Source organism: Sinocyclocheilus grahami, unplaced genomic scaffold (genome assembly GCF_001515645.1).
Source record: "Sinocyclocheilus grahami isolate Dianchi unplaced genomic scaffold, SAMN03320097.WGS_v1.1 scaffold1865.1, whole genome shotgun sequence".
NCBI lineage: Eukaryota > Metazoa > Chordata > Actinopteri > Cypriniformes > Cyprinidae > Sinocyclocheilus > Sinocyclocheilus grahami.
In genome coordinates, this window is record NW_015507044.1 from 50466 (window position 1) to 72364 (window position 21899).

Consider the following 21899-nt stretch of genomic DNA (forward strand, 5'->3'; position numbering starts at 1 on the left):
ACGGCTCCTCCTGCACAAAGCAGCTGTGCGGTCTAATCCTGTCATTCTGACTCACAGCACATGAGAGGCAGCTGTCAATCATACCAGCCCGCCCCTTCCAGTAAAGTATATACTTGTAGTAAGTAGTAGAAGTATGCAAATTAGGCTGCAGGTATCGTGATGGATGAGAGGAAACTGTAAGAGAAGCTGACACATACATTTTCACAAAAGCGCTCCCGGTCGTCTCGGCAGGAGAAGTAGAGGTAGCGGTCGAGGTGGAAGTCGTCTGCTGATAGTTCAGCCACTCTCATGATGGACTTTTTGCAGGCATCCTTGATTTGATGAGCCTTATCCTGCTGCTCTGCTTCCCGGACCAGAGCCCTCTCCAGACACGCAATCACCTCACCCTGAGAATGCAGGTCCTAACCGCAAGAAAAAAAATGACAAAGCATTTGGCCTAGACTGAATATGCAAGATATGCAAGACTGAAGGGATAAAAGGGAGGAAGGAAAAATTTATCACAAAGTGAAAATGTAAACTAGTAAGATATTTTACAAAGAATGTGAAAACCAAATAGATTAACAATGATGCTTTTGAATGCAAGACAAAAGAAGAAATGACAAGTTCCTTAATAAATATGAAGTAACATTTTTTTGTTATTTAAAAAAAAATGTATGAGCTTTTTGGCTTTTTTTTAATATAGGAAGCCAGACAAGAGCAGGGAGAGAGCAATGCTATTTTAGTATTATTAATATACTATTATAGTATTTATTATTATTATTATGAATTTTATTACATTATAAAATATTTAAAATAGTATTAAATCATTAATAATATGGTTTTATATTTTTTAGTAATATTAGTACTTCAATGTAAAATCATTTTAGCTAGTTTCCAAGGAAGCATTTCTAATATTTATTTTTTCATCTGATTATTTTTGATTTATTTATTTGATTTATTTCAAACTAATAGTTTTAGTTAATAACAATATAACAACACTGTGAGAATGAGGAAAATAAATAAATAACAAAAATAAAAACAAAATTAGAAAATATATCAAAACAAAATAAAATAACAAATAAATACAAGTTTTTTATTTTTACTTAAAATTTAAAGTTTTAAAAAATTACTTCTAAATAAAAGTCTGCTGACGAATGTTGCCAATTATAAAACGGATATTTCCGGTCCTTGATTCTGATTGGTTGAGCCGCATTCGAAGCTGTTGTAAATGACTCTACAAACATACACATTTGTTTACTTCTGTGTGCTGCTCGGCAACCACAACTATTTCTGAGGAACTACGTTGTTTGGTGGAAGAATACTGTTTTTAGTAATATCCTTATACTTTATTTGCTCTGTTATATTCTGTGAAACCTTACTACGTATATGGAGTAACCGTTTTTATAAAACTCCGCATTGCGTTGTGCATAACAACGCTCCTTAGCGGTTATAAATTCACTGTAAACCACGGCTTCTTGGGGCCTATTGCTTTATTTTAGATTATTGGTCTGTAAATTTAAGTGACAGCCATGCGTTTAACCACTAACACTTCCTGAGGTCCGGGAGAAAACATCATCCAAGACGACTGTAAACAAATAATGGCGTAAAATAGTGTTGATGATGATATTCAAATGCCCACTCGAAGTAATTTAGTGTCAGAATTTAAGGCATGCGACTTAATGACAAGATAACGAGTGATATTTAAAGGCAAAAGGCACTACAGAATGAGAGCTGTCGGTTACTCATATAATAGTACCTAATTACTGCATAACCCGTGATCTAAAAGATGCATAAACCCACTAAGCAGCTAAATATAATCTTCATTCCTCACTTGCCATCTTGTATGTTTGGCAGTCTGAGCTTGTTTAAGCTATTTTAAATCAACGAGCAGACAAGTCTAAAGTTAACTTTTTTTAATTTCAGCAGAGTGCACGAGGGTGAACGAGGCAAGGGTGGTGAACGGGTGCCCATGTTCCAGCACGCCCGGAGGAATGTGGACATTTCGGGAACGGCAGAGTCACTACATCACAGAGCCATCTGGTACCAAGCCAACATCCTATGCTTTCCCAAAAGGATGCTCTTAGAGCTTTGCGGTTTTAAGTGGGCATGGAGTCAAAGCGTTCACAGCTATTATTGGAACGCAAGCTTACTTTTTCTCCGACAGCGATGCTTCCACACTGCAGGGTGTTGATGTCTTCTCTGCATTTGTCCATAAAGCCGCATATGAGCCGATAGTCGCTGAAGATGATGCTGGTCATCTTGGTGATGTACTGATGGCACTGGCGTTCTGTGACGTTGATGCGGTGGTCCACCAGGCAGGACATCAGATAGCCTTTCCCCCGCTCCTCATCTGCACACTCTTTCAGCTGAGAAACAGATTTAAGGCTCTTTTCATTATGCGTGAGAAGAAGCAGTCAAGGATCAATGCTGCAGACATGAAGAATTTACATTCCTTATTTAATATGAAGTCAATTTCACTAATGGTAATTAAATTGTGTATTCAACCACAAATGTGCATCAAAACACACACACACACACACACACACACACATCTACAACCCCCCCCCCACACACACAGAGGGAAACTTTTGTCTATTGAGATTCATTTTAATTACATTATGGCAGCTCAGAGTGCAGTCAAACATAAAATCACACTGCATTACAAATGTAGAAGTCGGTTCCTCTGCATTGAAATTAGGCCTGCAGGATATTGAAAAAAAAGGCATATTTCAGCAATATATATTGAAAAATACAGGATTTTTTTGGTTACATTTTACAATAAGGTTACATTTGTTACTATATTTATTAATCTTTGTTAACCTTAGTTAACAAAAATTCAACTGTTTATTGTTAGTCCATGTTAGCTCAGTTCCATTAAATACCATTAATAGATACTTTTGATTTTATTATTGTATTATTAAATGTTGGAATCAACTTTAACTAAAGATTAATACATGCTTTAGAAGTATTTTCATTGTTAGTTTATATGTTAACTAATGTAATCTTATTGCAAAGTGTTACCAGAATTTCTTAATTTGGAATAATCATTCTAAAATGATTAAGGGGGATTTAAAAATAAAATAAACCTTTTTTGAGTGTGAACTCTCCTTTGAGGACTCGATTATTTGGGAAATAACTTAAAAATGTTATTTTTATTGTGATTATTGTTAAATAAAAATATGAAACTAATTAATATATTATAATAACACAATTGTGCTGTAAAATAAAAAAAAAGGATTTAATAAAAATAATTTCCAAAAACATAACGGAACAGATTTATTTTACAAGTTTAAACTATCAAGCTTTTAATTCGATTGTTTGCCAACAAATAAATACGGTCTTTGTATCTGTGTGCTTCAGAACGAAATGTGGCATCATTTACACAGGCACGGCTCATGATGTCAGTGTTTCAGTATGTCAGTTCACAGTAAATGAATTAAAACACTCTGAATCACTTAAACACTGGATCATAAACTGAAATGACTGTGAAATCAGCAGCGCATTTATTTAATAAATTAGAAGCACTAAGCCTTATTGCGAGTTCAACTGGATTTTGATATATTGTGCAGCCCTAATTGAAATCACAACACACTCACATACACGCACACACACGCACACACACACACACACACGCACGCACACGCACGCACACGCACGCACACGCACGCACACACACGAGTTGAAAGCATGATTAAACTGTTGGGGAATTAACGAGCAAAGGACCAAAAGAAAATCGACTCGGCAAAACAACAGCAGAAACTGACCTCTAACATGGTGCTCGTACACACTTCCAGCGCCACGGACTCAAACTTCGGATCTGTGGTCAGATTCAGCTTGTAGTTCCACAACAGCTGGCAACATTATTAGAAATATAAAACATTAGAAATATACATAATGTGACTTTGGTGTTTGGTGAGTGTGATCTTTTCGATGAATCTTTTGATTCAGTTCACAGGTATAAATGGTTCATTTATGAATCAGACTGTTTCAACTCACTGTAAAGAATGATTATTAGCAAATAAAGATGTACATTTCTATCCATTTTTCACACAAAGCTATTGTATGAATTCAGAAGACTTGAGATCGAGCACACTAGTCGTATGCATGACTTTTATGATGCTTTTGCATCCTTTTTGAATTTATTGGTTATAACTGCACTGAAAATATTAGTGCAGTCTTCAGTCCCCAATTTCTCTCTTTCATGTTCCGCTGTACAGATTTGGAACAACTCAAGCATGAGTAAATAATGACAATCTTAATGTTCAAGTGAACTATTCCTTCAAGTCAGTGCTTTCAAAAGAACCTCTAGTTTCGTGGAGTCTTGAAGTTTACCATGGTCAGGTCTGGCAATGCAGTTAAAAAGATGTAATGCTTTCTTCCTTTTATGGTTTGAGCAAAAAGTAACTGCTCAATCGAAAGTAACTGATTTCACTTCAGACAGAAAAATGAAACGTTCTCTTCAAAACAAAAAGATGTCAGTTGAAGTAAATGGCCTTGTAGTTACTGTATCACGCTCCACAGCTCGAAAGCTCTCTGTAATGTGATTGCACATTAACAGTGACACTAACTAAAAGTGCTGATAAATGTAAGTTTCAAAAACGCAAGAATAATTTCTTTATCTTTATTATTGCTCAACTATGAGCCTTGCGTAATGAGACGGGTGACTCAGGCCTGAATCATACTAGGGCTGTAAAAAAATAATAATAGAATTTCGAATATTCGTCGAATTTAAAATAAAAATCTACATTCGAATGCAAAAATGTAGCATTCGAATTTTAGGTGTCCGCCAAGCAGCCTTATCAGGTTTCGCACAAAATGCGACGACGATGTAAGTGTCATTGCATTTGAATGCTTTTGTTAGTCTATCCAGTTGAACCCACTAGATGCGGCGCTGCTACGTTGTTCATTCAAAATATTGCGGGAAAAAAAGAACATCAATGCGTTGTTTACTTCAAAACCGAAACCAAACCGTTCACACAGAACGCATATTTATCACATTTTCTAGAGGGACATCTATCACCGTTGCACTCGCGTCTCGCACAAGAGAGCCGCATGTTTAGAAAGTCATGGAAAATTAAAGTTCAACTTTTTAAAAACATGTCTCAAGACTTTATGGCGGTTTTCCCCCATCCTACTGCATCTCAAGTTTTTAAATGAAGAAAGTACTCTTTGTTATTGGTTTTCGGTCCTTTGTATTAAACTATACATGCATGATTCTGTTTTGTTTCTAATTGTTTAAGCAACTTTAATTATATAAGGTTTATAAACATTATGCACTTTTTTCAAAGATAGTCGTGTTATTTTATTATGCTTTAAAGAAACGTGCATAATATTTAGCTCGATGCGCCCTCTTGTGGCCTCAGGAGAGAAGCCAAAAGCTTTCTCCCCCCTAACTGAAATTATGCCTTTTAAATTTAAATATAATTTGAATATTGATAATAGTTAAGTACAAACCGAATTTAGTTTTTCAGCCATTTTGACAGCCCTAAATCATATGCCTACATTTTCCTCATTTCTGATTTGTGGACCAGGTCTCACGCTGCGGCCTTAATGAGAACATCAAAGCCACGAATGTTAGCGAAGGAGATCAGAAACAGATACCTCTCTCGGGACCCCACCAAATTAATTGCGGGCTGCAGCCATCATTAGATGGTGATTAGGCCATTATTCTCCTGAAATTACTTGCTGATGTTACTGGTCTCTAAATCCTACTGACGCATTCTCTCGTAAACCTACAAAGAATCGGTCTGAAAGAATGGAGTGCGCGCAGAGGGTCTTGTAAACAGGGAACATCACCCTAAAAGATGTGTGGAGCTGTGAAGATGAGTCACGCCGATGATAATTATTATTTAAGGCAGGCCTTTTTGAGTACTTACATGGTTGCAGTCTGTAGCAATTTCTGTGTCCTGTAAAAGAAAGAGAGAGGGAATTTATAATCTTTTAATTTTCGCTTCATTTCTTACTCCTCATTAAATCTGTATGACGTTTATGCTCTGAGAATTGTAATTGTTAATCAGGCCAATAAAGCTTTATTACTGGCAGTAAAGGGAGGTAAAAACAACAACAACAAATATATAAAATATAATAATAACATTAACAATAAAAATTATTATAATTATTATAAATGTTATTATATTTATTTTAAATTTATATTAAATGTTAACCAATACTGATACAGTTTTAAAATACCAACTTAATAAAATAAAAAAATAAAATAAAATGAAAATAAAATAAAATAGGGGAAATGGCACAATCCAATACACTTTCCAATATCAACCAATACTGATCCATTTGGTAAAATCCCAAATTTATGAAATAGAATAGACTGTCTGATTTTATTTACAAATATCATAAAAATAAATGTAAAAGCTGATTAAAAAAAATAGGAGAAATGACAATCCAATACACTGTCAAATATTAACCGACATTGACCGACGATATATTTTTAAAATTATTTAAAAAAAAATAAACCGATTAAACAAGCAGACAACCAAAACAGTTTTAGCTATATGCGAGAGCATTACATCTCTTCAAATACAAAAATATTTGTTTTACAAATAAAATAAACAAACAAAACCACATACACAAATGCCAGAAAACAGCATTAAACATAAAAGCTAAACAATTACAGATGCTGTTGTGTTTATAAGGAATTACAGTTCCTATCATACTGAAACACACAATACAGTATCAGCTATGACAAAAGAATAGTCTCTTAATAATTCAAGCAGATAAACAGAATGCCTTGTGACCTCTCAAACCTTTAGTTTTCCTCCCTCAATACTCATCCTTTCAGCAGCCTGTCTGTTTCTCCTCATTCTGGCTGGGTTAGACCACTGACTGCTAACTGTCAATAAGCACAGTCTCTAACCTAGCACAGTAAACAACTGCTGAGTGACTCATAGAGCATGAAAATGCAATTAGCAATTGTCAGGGGACGACAACAACATAGTCAAACAGGCAAAAATCAATGCGCATTCACATACAACGCCCTAACAATGGCCCTAATAACATATCATCCTTCAGCTGCCCTCGATAAGATGAACATCAAAGCAAAGACATTTTGCTAGTGTGGACACAAAACAACATGTTTAATGCTACAAAGTTAGTGGAGATTAGTACATGTGCTTTTAAATAAATCTTAACATTTAAATCTTACAAAGCAAAAATATTGACGTAAAGATGCCTGGTGCAAAGGCCGATGACTGAGCATGTGCTCCTGGATTTAAACGGGATTCAGAAGCTGACGTTTAAAAAGCATCTTCAGAGATAACATTACAGTGAATCTCGCAAACCCTGTCAAAAACATGTACAAGTCATATTTCATGCCAATTTCAAAAGAAACAAATAAAGATATATCATAAAATAAATGTACATAAAATAATTTAATTTAAAATAAAATTTGATTCACTGTCCAATACTAACTCATATTTTTTTATCCCAAATTTATAAATATAGAATAGATTGATTTCTTTCTAGACATCATAAAAATTCTAAAACAAGTATATTAACATATAACAATAACAAAAATGGTGATATACTTATTATATAAAATTTATATAAATATATACACTTTAAATCAGGCAGACTGCTAGACAGACAGACAGACAGACAGCTAGACAGACAGACAGACAGACAGACAGACAGATAGACAGACAGACAGACAGATAGACAGACAGACAGACAGACAGACAGTAGAATTGACAAGACGGTTGACCCTGAGTGGTCAGCTAAATATCTACAGTGGATCTAAAATATTAATAATTAATCATAATTAGTTATGGTTAATTATTCATATTTCCCCATGAGCTGATTCGCTACAATGATATGCATTTTTTGAATGAATTTCCTTTCGATTTTAAGGGTTTTTTCATGGCATTCATGCATTAAAAATAAAGAAACATGTAGAAAATATTCATAGCTCTAAGCCAACAGCTGACAAAACTAGTACCCCACATAAAACTAAACAGATTCGTGGTCAGTGTTCTCGAAGGGGATCTGAAGATGATATCACAGCAGAAGCACATAACACAGCACAGGCCCTAAATAGGAACAGGCCGATATTTGAGCTCAGGAACCACACCCAGATCAATCATCCGGTTCCTCGTCGCCAGCCAGAACAGGATATTTCTATTTGAACGTCAGGGCTCTGTGATTCCAGGCCGGCCAGGGCGTACATGGATCATCTATTGATTCTGTGAGATTACACATCGCTTGCTTTCCTGTATTAATGTGATAAAGGTTGAATTTCGGACACTTTGGTTCAAAAAAAAAAAAAAAAAAAAGATTCAGAGTTTGTATCATCGCTCACAAGAGTTCACAGAAGTCCGCTGGGATTTGCTTGTTGGACCTACAGTAAAACCACTACGGTTTTTATTACCGACATCAATCTTCAGTGACTTTTTCTTTTTCAGATCATTTGTTTCATGTATCCTGTGGTTAATTAAAGAAATAAAAATCTCAAGGCATGTGTTTTGGATCACACGGCAATGAGAGGTGGTCAGGTGGGAGGAACAGTTGAAATGTCAATGGTCTCTATGCAAAGAATATCAGTTATCTTCTAAACCTTGGAAGTCAGTCTGTTTAATTAAGAAGTGGGAGGAAATATTATAAACCACTGCACCATTTTTGCCCATAAGTTTCGGCTTGTAAACATCTGTGAATGCAAATTTTTTAGGAGCTTCTGTTTTTGACCATCAATCTGTAGCGTCTGGACCACTCAAACACACAATATATATTTTGTTAGCTAGATTTAACAAATACTCTGTAACACCCCAGGAAGCCGAACAGGCCCCTGGTTCCATAGCAACACTGACACCCGATACATTTACAATCTAAAGGAATGTGAGCAGAGACGCTCACTGCATTTTCCAGAGCAAGAGGCACAATGCACCGTAGAAATTGACTTTTCTACTAAGTAATTCATAGGAAAACCTTTCTTTGAATGAACAGTGTATCCTTCAGGTCATTGTGTATATTATTGTCATCGTGTATTTGGTCTTTGAGAGTGTATAACTGTTTTATGCAGGCTTATGATCGAAATACTCACTCCTGTCAGCTTACATATATATAACCCTACCATGTTTAGTATCTATGAATTAGTCTTCTGATGATCTAAACAAGCGTGTATCTTACTTCTTCTCAATGAAGAGCCATAGCTGAGGTTTTACACAGCTCACATCCTAATAAGAGCTTTCTTATGACTTTCAAAAGAAATACAATTTAAAAAGTCAACCCTTCAGCTCTTTATTAATTCTGGATCAAATGTAGATTTTTCTGTTCTATTCAAGTTTATCACAATCATAGTCCCTGGAGAGATTCCGCTCTGATAAAAAAAAAGCCTTCAAAAAGCCAAACAAAAAAAAGCCGAAGTTTTGCTGCAGGACTACAAAATAAGATGCTCTGATAAATAATTAAAAGGGAAGATAAATGTTTTACAATAGGGACAAAGTCTTTTCCCAAACTTCCTTCTGAAGTAGTAAGACAATGTTTAACTCCATCTACATCACCAGTTAATGCTTTTGAAAGAAGTCTCTTACATTCACCAAGGCTACTATTTTACTTGATCAAAAATACAGTAAAAAAGTAATATTGTGGAATATTATTAAAGGGGTCATGTGATGCGATTTCAAGTTTTCCTTTCTCTTTGGAGTGTTACAAGCTGTTCGTGAAAAGATAAGATCCCTGAAGTTGTAAAGACTGAAGTCTCAAATCCAAAGAGATATTCTTTATAAAAGTTAAGACTGGTCCACGCCCTCCTAAAATGCCTCGTTCAAACACGCCCCCACATATCTACGTCACTGTGTGGGAAGATTTGCATAACAACGCCCAAATTTTCACGCAAAGAAAGAAGGCATGACTTTGATTCTCACTGTAGTATTGTTGCGGCCGCCGCCATGTCGTGGAGACGCTGTGTGTTTCATTGTGAAAGCGAAACTACTTTGTTTGGTCTTCCAAAAGAGGACACGACTAGAACTCTGTGGTTAAGTTGTATTTACAACACTGTTCCAGAACACTTCAACCCAAATATTCAGATGTGTGCAGCGCATTTTACGGAGGACTAGGACTGTTTCCTGGGAGAGTAGCCGCCGGTGTTCCGGTGAATTCAGTTCCCGTTTCCCCTTCAGCGCGCATGCTGACCACAGTCTATGAAGCTGACAAATAATGCTGACTCACAGACTGTAAGTACATTTTCATATTTAAAGGATTTGCCACTGATGATTCAAACGCGAGTTTTGAGCAGTGTAGAGTAGCGCTTGTTGTTTATCGTTTCTCCGATCACAAATGCAGACATGGATTTATGTTTACAACACAACGCGTAAAAAGACAGTATAAGTCATTATAATCAGTAATTATGTCCCAACCGGATGCTTGCTATTATAAATGTAATTCATTACTGTGACCAAAGTTGAATTTTCAGCATAATTACTCTAGTCTTCAGAGTCACGTGATCCTTTAGAAATCATTCTAATATGGCGATTCGCTGCTCAAAAAACATTTCCTAATATTTTTGTGATATTTTTACATCTTTTTTTTTTTTAAGTTCAAAAGTACAGCATTTATTTGAAATAAAAAATCTTCCAAATTTTAATGCATCCATGCTGAATAAAATGTTTTTAAATTTATTTAATGTTCGTATATATTTGGAAGTGTCTTATAAGTGCATTTCTTCTTTTCCTACTGAGAAAAAACAAACATCACAACAGGTAGTGTAGCTGCAAAGCAGGGTTTCAGATCTGAGACTATTTTTGCTTCAAAAACTAAGCTGAAAATATGTTGAAAAACATTTTTTTAGGCTTTTATGAAGCAACATAATATAATGGAGCAAACTGCTGGCCCATGGTTTGAAAAAAAGATAAAAAGGCTTGATGCAAGTTATAGGCCTACATGCAGTGAGATATTTTATACAATTTATGGCTACACTTTACGTTCTGTTCCATATGGATTAATGACATTTTTTAATAAATCTCAATAGCCAAGCATTTAAATTTGACATGACTACCATGCACATTATAAACAAACATTTTCTTGCTCTGACTGAATCTCTTATGAAAAGACTGATTGTATACTCATCGCCTCTCCTAAAATATACAGATATTTGTTTCTGACAAAGTTTATAGCACTTAAGTCACTTCTTTTTGCATGTTCTGTGAGGGACAGAAATCTGACAGCACCGGGTCTGGATTTGTCAGAAGTATTAAGACGCAAACAAGCCACGGGTGAAGCATCGTCAACAAGACCCAGCTTCAGTCAGGTTGAGACCTGATAAAAAGGTGAAGTTTCACTCCGTCAGGGATTTGCTAGCAGCAGACGCATTAAGCACTCGCTCACCTCATTCATGCACAGATGAGTGACTTCATGACACCAGCCTTGAAATCTCTGCCTTCAGAGAAACCCAAGTGCATTACTACCATATTAGCATTACCTCCCAGAAAACCAGCTCCTGCACTTGCTTCACGTGAAATATTCATCTATCAACAGTGATTATGTGATCAGAAGTGATGTTACTCCTTTTTAAAGACATTTCACCTGTAGGCGTGCAGAGCAGTGATTGTTTGCACTGGATTATGAAATTCAAATTATTATGAAAACTCTTTGCAATGTTGATTACTATAAATTAGTTTTCACTCATCCCTCGTTTCCTTTAAAAAAATAAAATTGAGGTTACAGTAAAGCATTTAAAGTGGAAGTGAATTTCTGATTTCTAAAGGATTTAATAGCAGAAATGTGCCATTTATCATTTTCTAAAAGCATTTCAAACTTGTGTATTTTTTTGAGCTGTTAAGTAGTTCTCATCGTTTTCACAGACCTTTTATTGTTTTGTTTATGGCCTCCTGTTGGCAAGTTGTAAAATTGGATATAATTTAGCTTAGTAAGTGATTTCACACTAAAACGTGAATATTTTTAGGTTTTATGGCTGTTACTTTAACACTAACTTCCATTCACTTACATTGTCACTCTGTAAATCAGAGTTATTATCATTAACTAAAACGAAATATATTAAAAACATTTGTTAATTTAATTAAAGTTGAAATAAAATACATTTCAAACATTAGATGACAAACGAAACTGAACAAAAATGAGAAATCTTGCTTTGGCAACTAACTAAAACACATTTAAGTTCAAGCACTACAATTATTACCTGGAAATAATAAAAAATGTAAACTGAAATAAAAATAAATTAACCCTGAATAGGAATATTAAAATAAAATAGTGATAAATAAACATAAAAATGTACATTACAATTATATAAAACAAAATAAAAAACTGAAAACCTAAATAAAAGCTAATTCCAAATATGAATAAAAACCATAATAGTATAAATAATATTAAATTTTATAAATAATACTAAAATAACGCTATTGTAAACCAGATTTTTGCTTTTTGAAAGATACATTTTTTTGGTTAAAAACATTATGCTGTAAATGATGTCATTGAGCTTAACTTGTACTCAGCCTGTTATATTCCTGTTACACTATTTGAAACCCTTTCTGCCAATCTAAACAGACTGTGTGCAGTGTCAGAGGAGAAGCAGACACAGTGGGAACAGTGCTAATGCATTTGTTTAACAGTATATGCTGTAGCACAACCACTTAACAACCTGCCAAGTGCAATAATCACAGCACGACTCTGAAAGATGTGAAAAGCAGAGAGAGGACGACCCAGCGCCTGTTCGCCTCTGTAACGGGCTCTGGTTTCTGTTCAGTGTTCAGTGAATAAAACATCCGTCCTTATGTGTGAGAGTGAAAGTGGAGATAATGCAGGGAAACAGAGTGAGTGATTCTACAGGGAGCTTATCTGTATTCTGAGTGAGGAAAAACAGAAAACATTACATTAAAATATACAAATGAAGGCTTAGGTCTGTAGTCCATTAATCAAGACAAGCTGAATGTTTATGCGACAAATAAAAAAAAATGTCTCTGCTGAATGGATAATACACCAAAAATCAGACATCATTGCAGGAAAAAAAAACAAAAAAAACTTTCAACTTGCCACTGTAAATAGCAACAGACAACAATGAGACTGCATATAAAGACCCCAAATAAAATCATGTGCATGCTAGTAAATCAGACAGACTGTTTTATTAATTATAGTACAATAAAAATTCTTATATAAAAAATGTTGTAGCTAGCCTTCACTAGTATTTTGTCTGTTTTTTCAAAACCAAGTTGGTTTTACTGACTCAAATGAAAAAAATGACTGAATATGCAATTATGGTAATTTATTGTGTTTTGAATTAATAATTATTTATTTACAGTGTATATATTATATTATAAATCGAAATATAATATGTTGTGTGTGTATATATTACGTAATTATGCATTTTTATGCATAATTATGCTATGTTCATTTGTGTCAACATTTTGTTGTATACGTAATATATTAATGATCAATATAAAAAATATGAATAGCGATTAATTGCATCCAAAATAAAAGTTTTTGTTTCCATAATATATGTATGTGTACTGTGTATATTTATTAAGTATATATAAATACACACACATGCAGTATATATATTTAAAATATTTACATGTATCTACATGTATACATTTATATTCATATAATTTATATTGTATATAAATATATTTAATATATAAACAACATATTTTTCTGAAATATATACACATGCATGTGTGTGTATTTATATAGACATAATAAATATACACAGTACATATACATATATTATGGAACAAAAACTTTTATTTTGGATGCGATTAATCGTTTGACAGCACTAATATATATATATATATATATAAAGAGTTCATTTGCAAAAACAGATAATTCCTTTTTTTAAAATGTTCAAAAATCATGTTTTTTTAATCCTGCATTCCAATTAATATCAAACTGCATTTGGGTTGTTTTCATTAAATAATAATAACAAAAAAAAAACTAAACAAAAAAAATAAAAATATATAAAAACAGCTAACTAACACAAAACAATAAAAACATGATTTAAGAAAATTTATAAAAATGTATCTGTTATCTGTTTTCGCAAATACAATCTTCATATATATATATATATATACACACACACACACAAATGGATCGTCTGTCATACTGATATTGCATGTACACTACAAGAAGACATGAAAAAATTCTGAAAATCATTTGGAGTGCTACACGCTTTACACCTGTTCTTACACTACAGCGGTAAACAAGAACATGTGTTCCTCATCGCCATGCGTGCTAAATCTTTTATGTGACAAAGCTAACAAGATGGAAACAGCCTGTAGGATGTTTATTTTTAGGTGACAACTTAGTTCAAAGAATTTGGAAGTCACACTGTATAATAATCTTCACATCAGACTGTGGTAAAATTCTTTCTAACCCTTAAAAGAAAAGGCCCATGACTTCTATTTTAATAATGTTTTGAGTCTGTTAAATTACTGGATCAAATCTGCTGTAGAGAATAGCAGCAACCTCTTCGTCCTTACCAGGGAAGACAAAGATTGGCTGGCAATTCTAAAAAGTTTTTCACTGTCATCAATAAACAACAAAAGCTGGCCAAACATCAGTTGAGAGGTCAAAAACATGTCATACCTTTGATTGATGCTGACAACCGAAAAAAGACTGGCTAAAGAACAACCACATGATTGCAGTCCTGCAAGCTCATTTTTGTGATTGCAACACATTTGATACTGACAGTCAAAATCCAAACGATGATATCTGATTGCTTTTCCTCTGACAACAGCTGTCACTGACCAGCCTTTGTTCAAGCCATTACAGGATTTCTGCACCATTAGTCATAATGAAAGCAATTATTCAACACTGACCCCCAACAATTACAAAGTGAATCTTATGAAACCTGTCAAGAACATGTCTGAGTCATATTTCATCCCGAAAATCCACACAAAGAAAAAAGCAACCAGATTTTAAGGAAAAGGAACCAGAAAATTAAGCCTAATTTTTAGAACCATTATTGACACTGTTGCATTACAATTACTCATTTCCCCACCCAAATCTTATTGCAATAATGCAAAAAAAAATCTCTAAGAAATAAGAAAAATCTTATTTCAATAATGCAAAAAAAAAATCTCTAAAGAAAAATCTTATTGCAATAACGCAAAAAAGGGGAAAAAACTCAAAGAAATTTCATCACAAAATTCCAAAGAAAGAAAAAGGAAAATAGATTTTGCATAAAGAAAAATAAACCTATTTTAGAACCATTATTGCCCTTATTTTGTATTACAATTAATCACATTTTACCACCCAAATCTTTTTGTGTTAACGCAATAATGGAAGAAAATCTCTATGAAATAATTTTAAAAAATCTCACTGCAATAAGAGGAAAAAAACTCTTATATATAATAGAGTCATTATTCAGCCAATTTTTTGTACAATAATCACATTTTCCCAACCAAATCTAATTGAAATAATGTGAGAAAAATCTGTAAATTATCATTTAAAAAATTGCAAAATATATGTAAAATACATTAGGATATTATTTGTTATATTGCCTTTATTTAGGCTGATTTAAATAAAAAATACTGAATTAGAGAAATGAAAATCTATTAAGAATCACAATTGAGAATAATAATTAAATACAATAAACTTGCACATAAGTATTAATGAGAAATCAGAAAACATTTTCAATTGACATGAAAATGGCGTTATATTGGTCACAAAACAGGCATCCTTTTCTTACACAAAAAATATATATTTTTTTCCTTTGTGATTTTTAGAGTTATAACTTACTCCTTTCTTTTCAGTTAACGCATTACTTTTTATCTAAATAAGTAACCATCTAGCAACATCAACATCATGCTATGGTGTCTTAAAGAGCTGTCAAAGCCATAAAACATGCGGTCTCCCCCTCAGCAGTGCACCAAATGAGTTCCTTCCACTTCATTTTAGATTCATTAGAGTCTCAGACTGATATTTCCACACTAACAGCTTTACAGCCGACAAAAACATACACAAACAAAAAACATGGTATCTTACGTTTAGTCTGAAAAATGCAGACACAATAGCTTATCTGTCTAATTCACTCAATTCTGTTACATCAAACAAATGTTTGATTAAGAGCTAAGCTCTTTGGTTTACTTTATCAGGATCTCAGCCCCGGATCCCCGCGGGAGGGTCTCATATCAGTCACGCTAGCTGCTTTGTTTACAACAAACCCACCGCGGCGTCCCACCAGTAGAGGAACCTGCTAAAAAATGCTAATTAAAGTAAGACAGACGTGCTGCAGCTGTGCCACGACCATCTTACCTCCCGCCTTCGAGCGGCCCGGAGGGGTCTGACCTCAGGGAGATGGAGAAGAGATTTATGGACATCATTTACCTCTTCAGAAGGCCACAGCTGTTACCGAGCCTCTGCAAAGCAATTATCCCAATAATTAGAGCACGGTCAGGACTGCTGAAGCAACCGTTCGCGGGCAAATGAACTTGGCATGCGGTGCAGGAGGAGAGACTGCGAGACGATTATACAGCTTGTCTTGATGTTTCATTCATGCTAGCATAATTATCATCTTCTATCTGCTGCCATTGCCAAAACCAATGGGTTGCTATTGGCTTGAAAGCTTGTAGTGGATTCTCTGCATATATAGCATTGCATTGTATGATTGGTATGAATATTATACTTATATATTAAGTTACTTGTTAAAAAACTATTGCAATTCCAAATAAATAAATATTATACATACTGTACGTACTACTTGTCCAAAAATGTATTGCAATCCACTTAAAAAATAAATAAATACTATTCATATATATTACAGCTATACTTGTCCAAAAATGTATTGCAACACCCCCCACAAAAAAATTACAAATAAAATAAAATTGTAATAAATACTACATATATAATGATACTTGTCCAAAAAATGACTGCAATCCTCCGAACCAATTTTATTAAAAATAAAATTAGCACTATGCATATATATACTACCATGATACTTGTCCAAAAAAGTATTGCAATTCTGAAAAATAAATAAATAAAAAGCAGTGTGTGTGTGTGTACTGTATTTGGACAAATATAGTATATATCCTCCCAAAAAATTAAATAAAAATAAATAAATACTATACATATTTCCATGCTATTTGTCAAAAATGTATTGCAAACCTCCCAAGTAAAATAAAATAAATAAATACTATACATATAAATTACATGTCACGATACTTGTCCAAAAATGTATTGCACCCCCACCCCCCAAACAGAATAAAAGTTAAATAAATACTGTAATACTACATTACTTGTCCAAAAAACATACTGCAATCCTCCGAACCAATTTTATTAAAAATAAAATTAGCACTATGCATATATATACTACCATGATACTTGTCCAAAAAAGTATTGCAATTCTGAAAAATAAATAAATAAAAAGCAGTGTGTGTGTGTGTACTGTATTTGGACACTTGTTTAAATATGCATTCCAATCACCACCAAAAATTAAATAAATAAATTAAATAAATACTATACATATATATTACCACAATCAAATTCTATATATAGACACTATGTCCAAAGAAGAAAACAATTGTACTTTTTGTTGTAAATGTAGGTTCATCATCACTGTCATTTGTGGACTTATGAAGGGTATTTTCCTTCATTTGAAATGATTTGAAACTATTTCAGAGATTCTCTGCAAGCTACACACCAAGTGCGCATACTGCTCATTTTAGACAGCATCTAGACCAATTAATACCAGCATATTACCACCGAATACATCAGAGCAAGACATTCAGCCACCCTCATTTTACTTTTCAGAGGCAGGAATGGATGATTAAAAAGAAATGAACTCGAAGCGTACATCCAATTGCATTTCAAGGCTAATGAAACAAAGATTTGACACACTAAATGGGAAACACATAATAGTCGTGTTTCAGACAGACCACTATCTGAAATGTCCCTCAGGTGTTGAAATTAGTTATCACGGACCAGAGAGCAAGACCTCGCTTCAACACTAATGAGAGGCCTGAGTCTGTGAATTACTGGAGAGAGAGAGAGAGAGAGAGAGAGAGAGGCATAGTGCCATCAATACGGGTTTAAAGCTGTGACTGTAATGAGAGCTGGATTTTAGCATACTGTGGGAGAGACTCTGCTAAGAGACATTTAAACAGAAGCTCAAGAGGTTGTGAAAGTCTAGTAGAGAAAACTGCTGCTCCAAGATGTTTTTCAGCCTAAATTCATTTGTGTCTAGCTGCAAATGAACCTTGGCCCTTGTATTTGCCAGATGAAAAGTGGTTCACCATCAGAGCCAAGAAGTCAGGGAGGAGCAGCTCAAAACAGCAGAAAACAAATGTTTAAGAAATATGGCTCATGTTTAATATGCATACACATTTTCGATCTACTGCACAGATAAAGCCAGACTTTCTTGTTGCTGTGGAACACAAATGAGAAAGATGCATGCGCTGCATTTTTAGTAACCAGGGACTTCAAACTCCAACTATTATCAGTAAAGAACATTAAAAGTAAGTAAGTCCGACTTGTGCACTATATCACAGGCGAGCAGCCAAATATAGTTTGTGCAAAGACAAAGTGTAAAGATATTACCCACTGAGAAAGTAGCTCTCGAATTCAAATTAATTTGCATATATTCAAACACACTGCATCGAAACACGTCAATGACAAGTGTCATAAACTATTGGTTTTTGCATGTGTAGTAGCTGATTTTCAGTGAAAAATTATTGGTTCCGTCTGTTTTTTACACAAAAAAACTTCAGAACAGCACTCATTTTTGGTGCAAGGCACTCACTGAGTCCTAAAAATTTGTTTAAAAGTTCTCCTTCTGTTTGATTATTAGTTGGATTTTTGAACATATTACACTGTAAAAAATGATTCACTGAATTTACAAAAAAAAAAATTAAGGTACGTGGTTGCAAACAATTTATTTTTGGCTACATTTAAAAAAAAAAAAAGTTGAAAGTTAGTCGATTTGTTTATTTAAATGTAGCTAAAATAAATGGATTGCAACCACTTACCTTAAAGGAGTCATATGATGCTTTTTTAAAGATCATTATTTTGTGTATTTGGTGTAACAGAATATGTTGACATGCTTTAATGTTCAAAAAACACATTATTTTGCAAATACTGTACATTATTGTAGGTCCTCTATGCCCCGCCTCTCTCAAACGCTTCGTTTTCTACAAAGTCCCTCCTTCCGACAAGCGCAGTCTGCTCTGATTGGCCAGCTGACCCAGTGCATTGTGATTGGCCGAACACCGCAAGCACTCGTTCGGAGCACTCAAAACTCCGCATTTGAACAGTCAATAGCTGATTCAGAAGCGCCAGATTGTCATAGCAAAGTCAGAATTACCTCCTCTCCTAGGTTCACGAAACGGTTGTCTATAAAATGCATTGCTGTTCTGTTGTAAGTGATCTTAAAGATTCCTAAATGCATCTACTTCCGGAAGGCCAAATAAAGTGCTTTTGCTTTCGCCTAGAAACACACAGCGTCTCCCTGACATGCTGCTTCAACACTAACTGCGGTTACTGAAACCACGCCTTCTTTCTTTGCGTGAACATTTGGGCGGCATTATGCAAATCTTCCCACATAGTGAGGTAGATATGTGGGGGCGTGTTAGAACGAGCTGTTTTAGGGGGGCGTGGCAGAGTCTTAACTTTGATAAAGAATATCTCTTTGGTTTTGAGACTTTAGTCTTTGCAACTTCAGGGATCTTATCTATGCACAATCAGCTTGTAACACTCCAAAGAGAAAGAAAAACTTGAAATCGCATCATATGACCCCTTTAAAAAAATGTAGTAAATTCAATGAATAGTTTTTTTCAGTGTAGATGGACTTTTTTTTTCTTACTTTTATTGGTTTATTTGAAAGAGTTTGATCATGCTGATCAAATTTTTTTCAAAAAATGTAACTTCTCACAGGGCATCTGCTGTGTCTGAACAAAAGTTACTCCTATAATAATTTCCTCATCCGCACAACTAGGTCCCTGTGTCAACCAGCACGGCACGGAAAACTACAAAAGACAAATCTAGTTAGAAGATTTTAAGCTTGTTCTTAAATTAGCCCAATCCATATTAAAGGTCTGTGCTTGTACGGCTGTATAAAAGCCAGAGGAAAATAAGAACGTTTGCATGCTTATAAATTCAGATGCTGTGGTCAAGCGTATGCACCTGCAATTAAAGACTCCATGACAAAGTTGACTCTAGTCAAGCTCGTGAAAGCCAATCATCATCGTCAAGATGTCATTTTCCTGCAGCTCCACAGCAATTAGTCACATGGTATTTACAGCTCAAATGATTGGCTGAAAACAATCTGGCAGCAGACCCGAAAACCGAAATTAAGATCAACAGGAATGCCAAGATAGCTTCAATCAGGTGGGCTATTATAGACCTCCGTGGAACAACTGTCCTCAACATTTCATGGAGTCTTTAAATTCAGCTATAAAATGAATAGACACATAGATAATAATTAAACTGACATGTTTCAATATAGTTTAGATCTGGAAAGCTTGTATCTTCTCTACTTCACTTATCAGTCTGAAATTCACAAAGCCAAATAAAAGGAAGTAAAAGTACCCACCCTGAGTTCAAATTTAAAATAATAATAATAATAGTACTAGTAGTAATAATAATAAAAACAACAACAACAATACTAAAAAATAACAAATTGTATTATTATTATCATCAATAATACATACAATTATATAACAATAATAAATACTATTATTATTTAAAGTAATAAATTATTTACATAATACGTTAATTAAATTAATTATTTATTAGAAATAAATTTATTATAAAAAATATATTTTATTATTTGTATTTATAATTATATTTTAAATTAAAATATCATTATTATAAATATGAATTATATCGATTAATATAATTATTATAAATAAATAAATAATACATTTACGCATATAAAATTACACATGAAATATATAAATTATAAATAAAGTTAATTATTAAAATTGTTATATATTATTTTTACTGTTGCTGTTATTATTTAATTATTAGCTATATTATATATACACTCATTATCATCATTAGGGGTGCTCACCTCCTTCTTGTCCTGCAGGCATTCCAGCACAGACAGGTTATTTGTCCAGGTGTGTTTTGGACACAGCCGGGTCACGTCTTCCCGGCAGGCCTGTTCTTCTGCCAGCTTCCAGCCGGTGGATCTTCTAGACTGAGCACCGGAGGACGCGGCGGCGGCGGCGGCGGCGGCGTTATTCCCGGGATTCGGTAGCGCGGCTCTGGACTGCTGGTGCATGGCGGCAGCCGGAGGACGGACATTCCCGAAACCTGGAAGAGGTTTAAGAGCCTGTACGCTGAGAAGGCAGAGAGACATGAGCAGCAGCAGCGGCTGAACACGTCCACACGCCGCCATCTTCCACCACAAACAGCTGAACCGAGCTCCACTCACTCCGCCGCTGCCGAAGACTCCGCGCTGACCGGACGAACCTACTCCGGCGAAGGCTTTGCTCATGAATATTAATGACGCCACGTGACGCGTGCCCAGAACGCTTTATTGATTGGCTGGACTACTGACGTTTGTAAATAAGCCTCGAACACCTGTCCAATAAACGAATCTTACTGTGAGGAAGGCATGGATTATGAATATGAAGTAAACGGACGCTCCAGGAAGGTTACCAAGCAACGTCTGCAAGACTAAATTAATATTCATTAGTTAGGCCTTCGTCATAGTGGGATCAGTAATTTCAGCTCTCGATGAGAGAGATCAGATCAGCTCAGCTCACGGCCGACTGCGGAGCATTTACTCCTGAAATCATCTGAAGCACTGTTTGTGGTGTCAGATATAAGCCATCATTTGATCCGCGTTATCATCTTTAAGTCTGTTTATTTGTTTAAAATGTTTTTATTTGCTGTTATATTATATATTTGTTGTTAATATAATAGCATAATTATAAATTATTGTAATAAAATAATAATTTAATGTAAATAATGTCTATTCCTGAAAAAGATTTTATTTGTTGTTACATAATAATATAATATAA

The 21899-nt window shown here is 34.4% G+C and overlaps 1 protein-coding gene across 1 annotated transcript in view; it reads right to left on the minus strand.

The window, feature by feature from the left end:
• Positions 1-21379, minus strand: part of LOC107573092 (Golgi apparatus protein 1-like) — a 44112-nt gene extending 22733 nt beyond the window's left edge. The window contains exons 1-5 of the mRNA XM_016259530.1: positions 20942-21379; positions 5856-5885; positions 3744-3830; positions 2130-2345; positions 198-401 (exon numbers count right to left, since the gene is read on the minus strand). Coding sequence (XP_016115016.1) covers positions 198-401; positions 2130-2345; positions 3744-3830; positions 5856-5885; positions 20942-21370 — 966 coding nt within the window. The 5' untranslated portion in view covers positions 21371-21379. The remainder of the gene's footprint in view (positions 1-197; positions 402-2129; positions 2346-3743; positions 3831-5855; positions 5886-20941) is intronic.
• Positions 21380-21899: the final 520 nt, after the last annotated feature.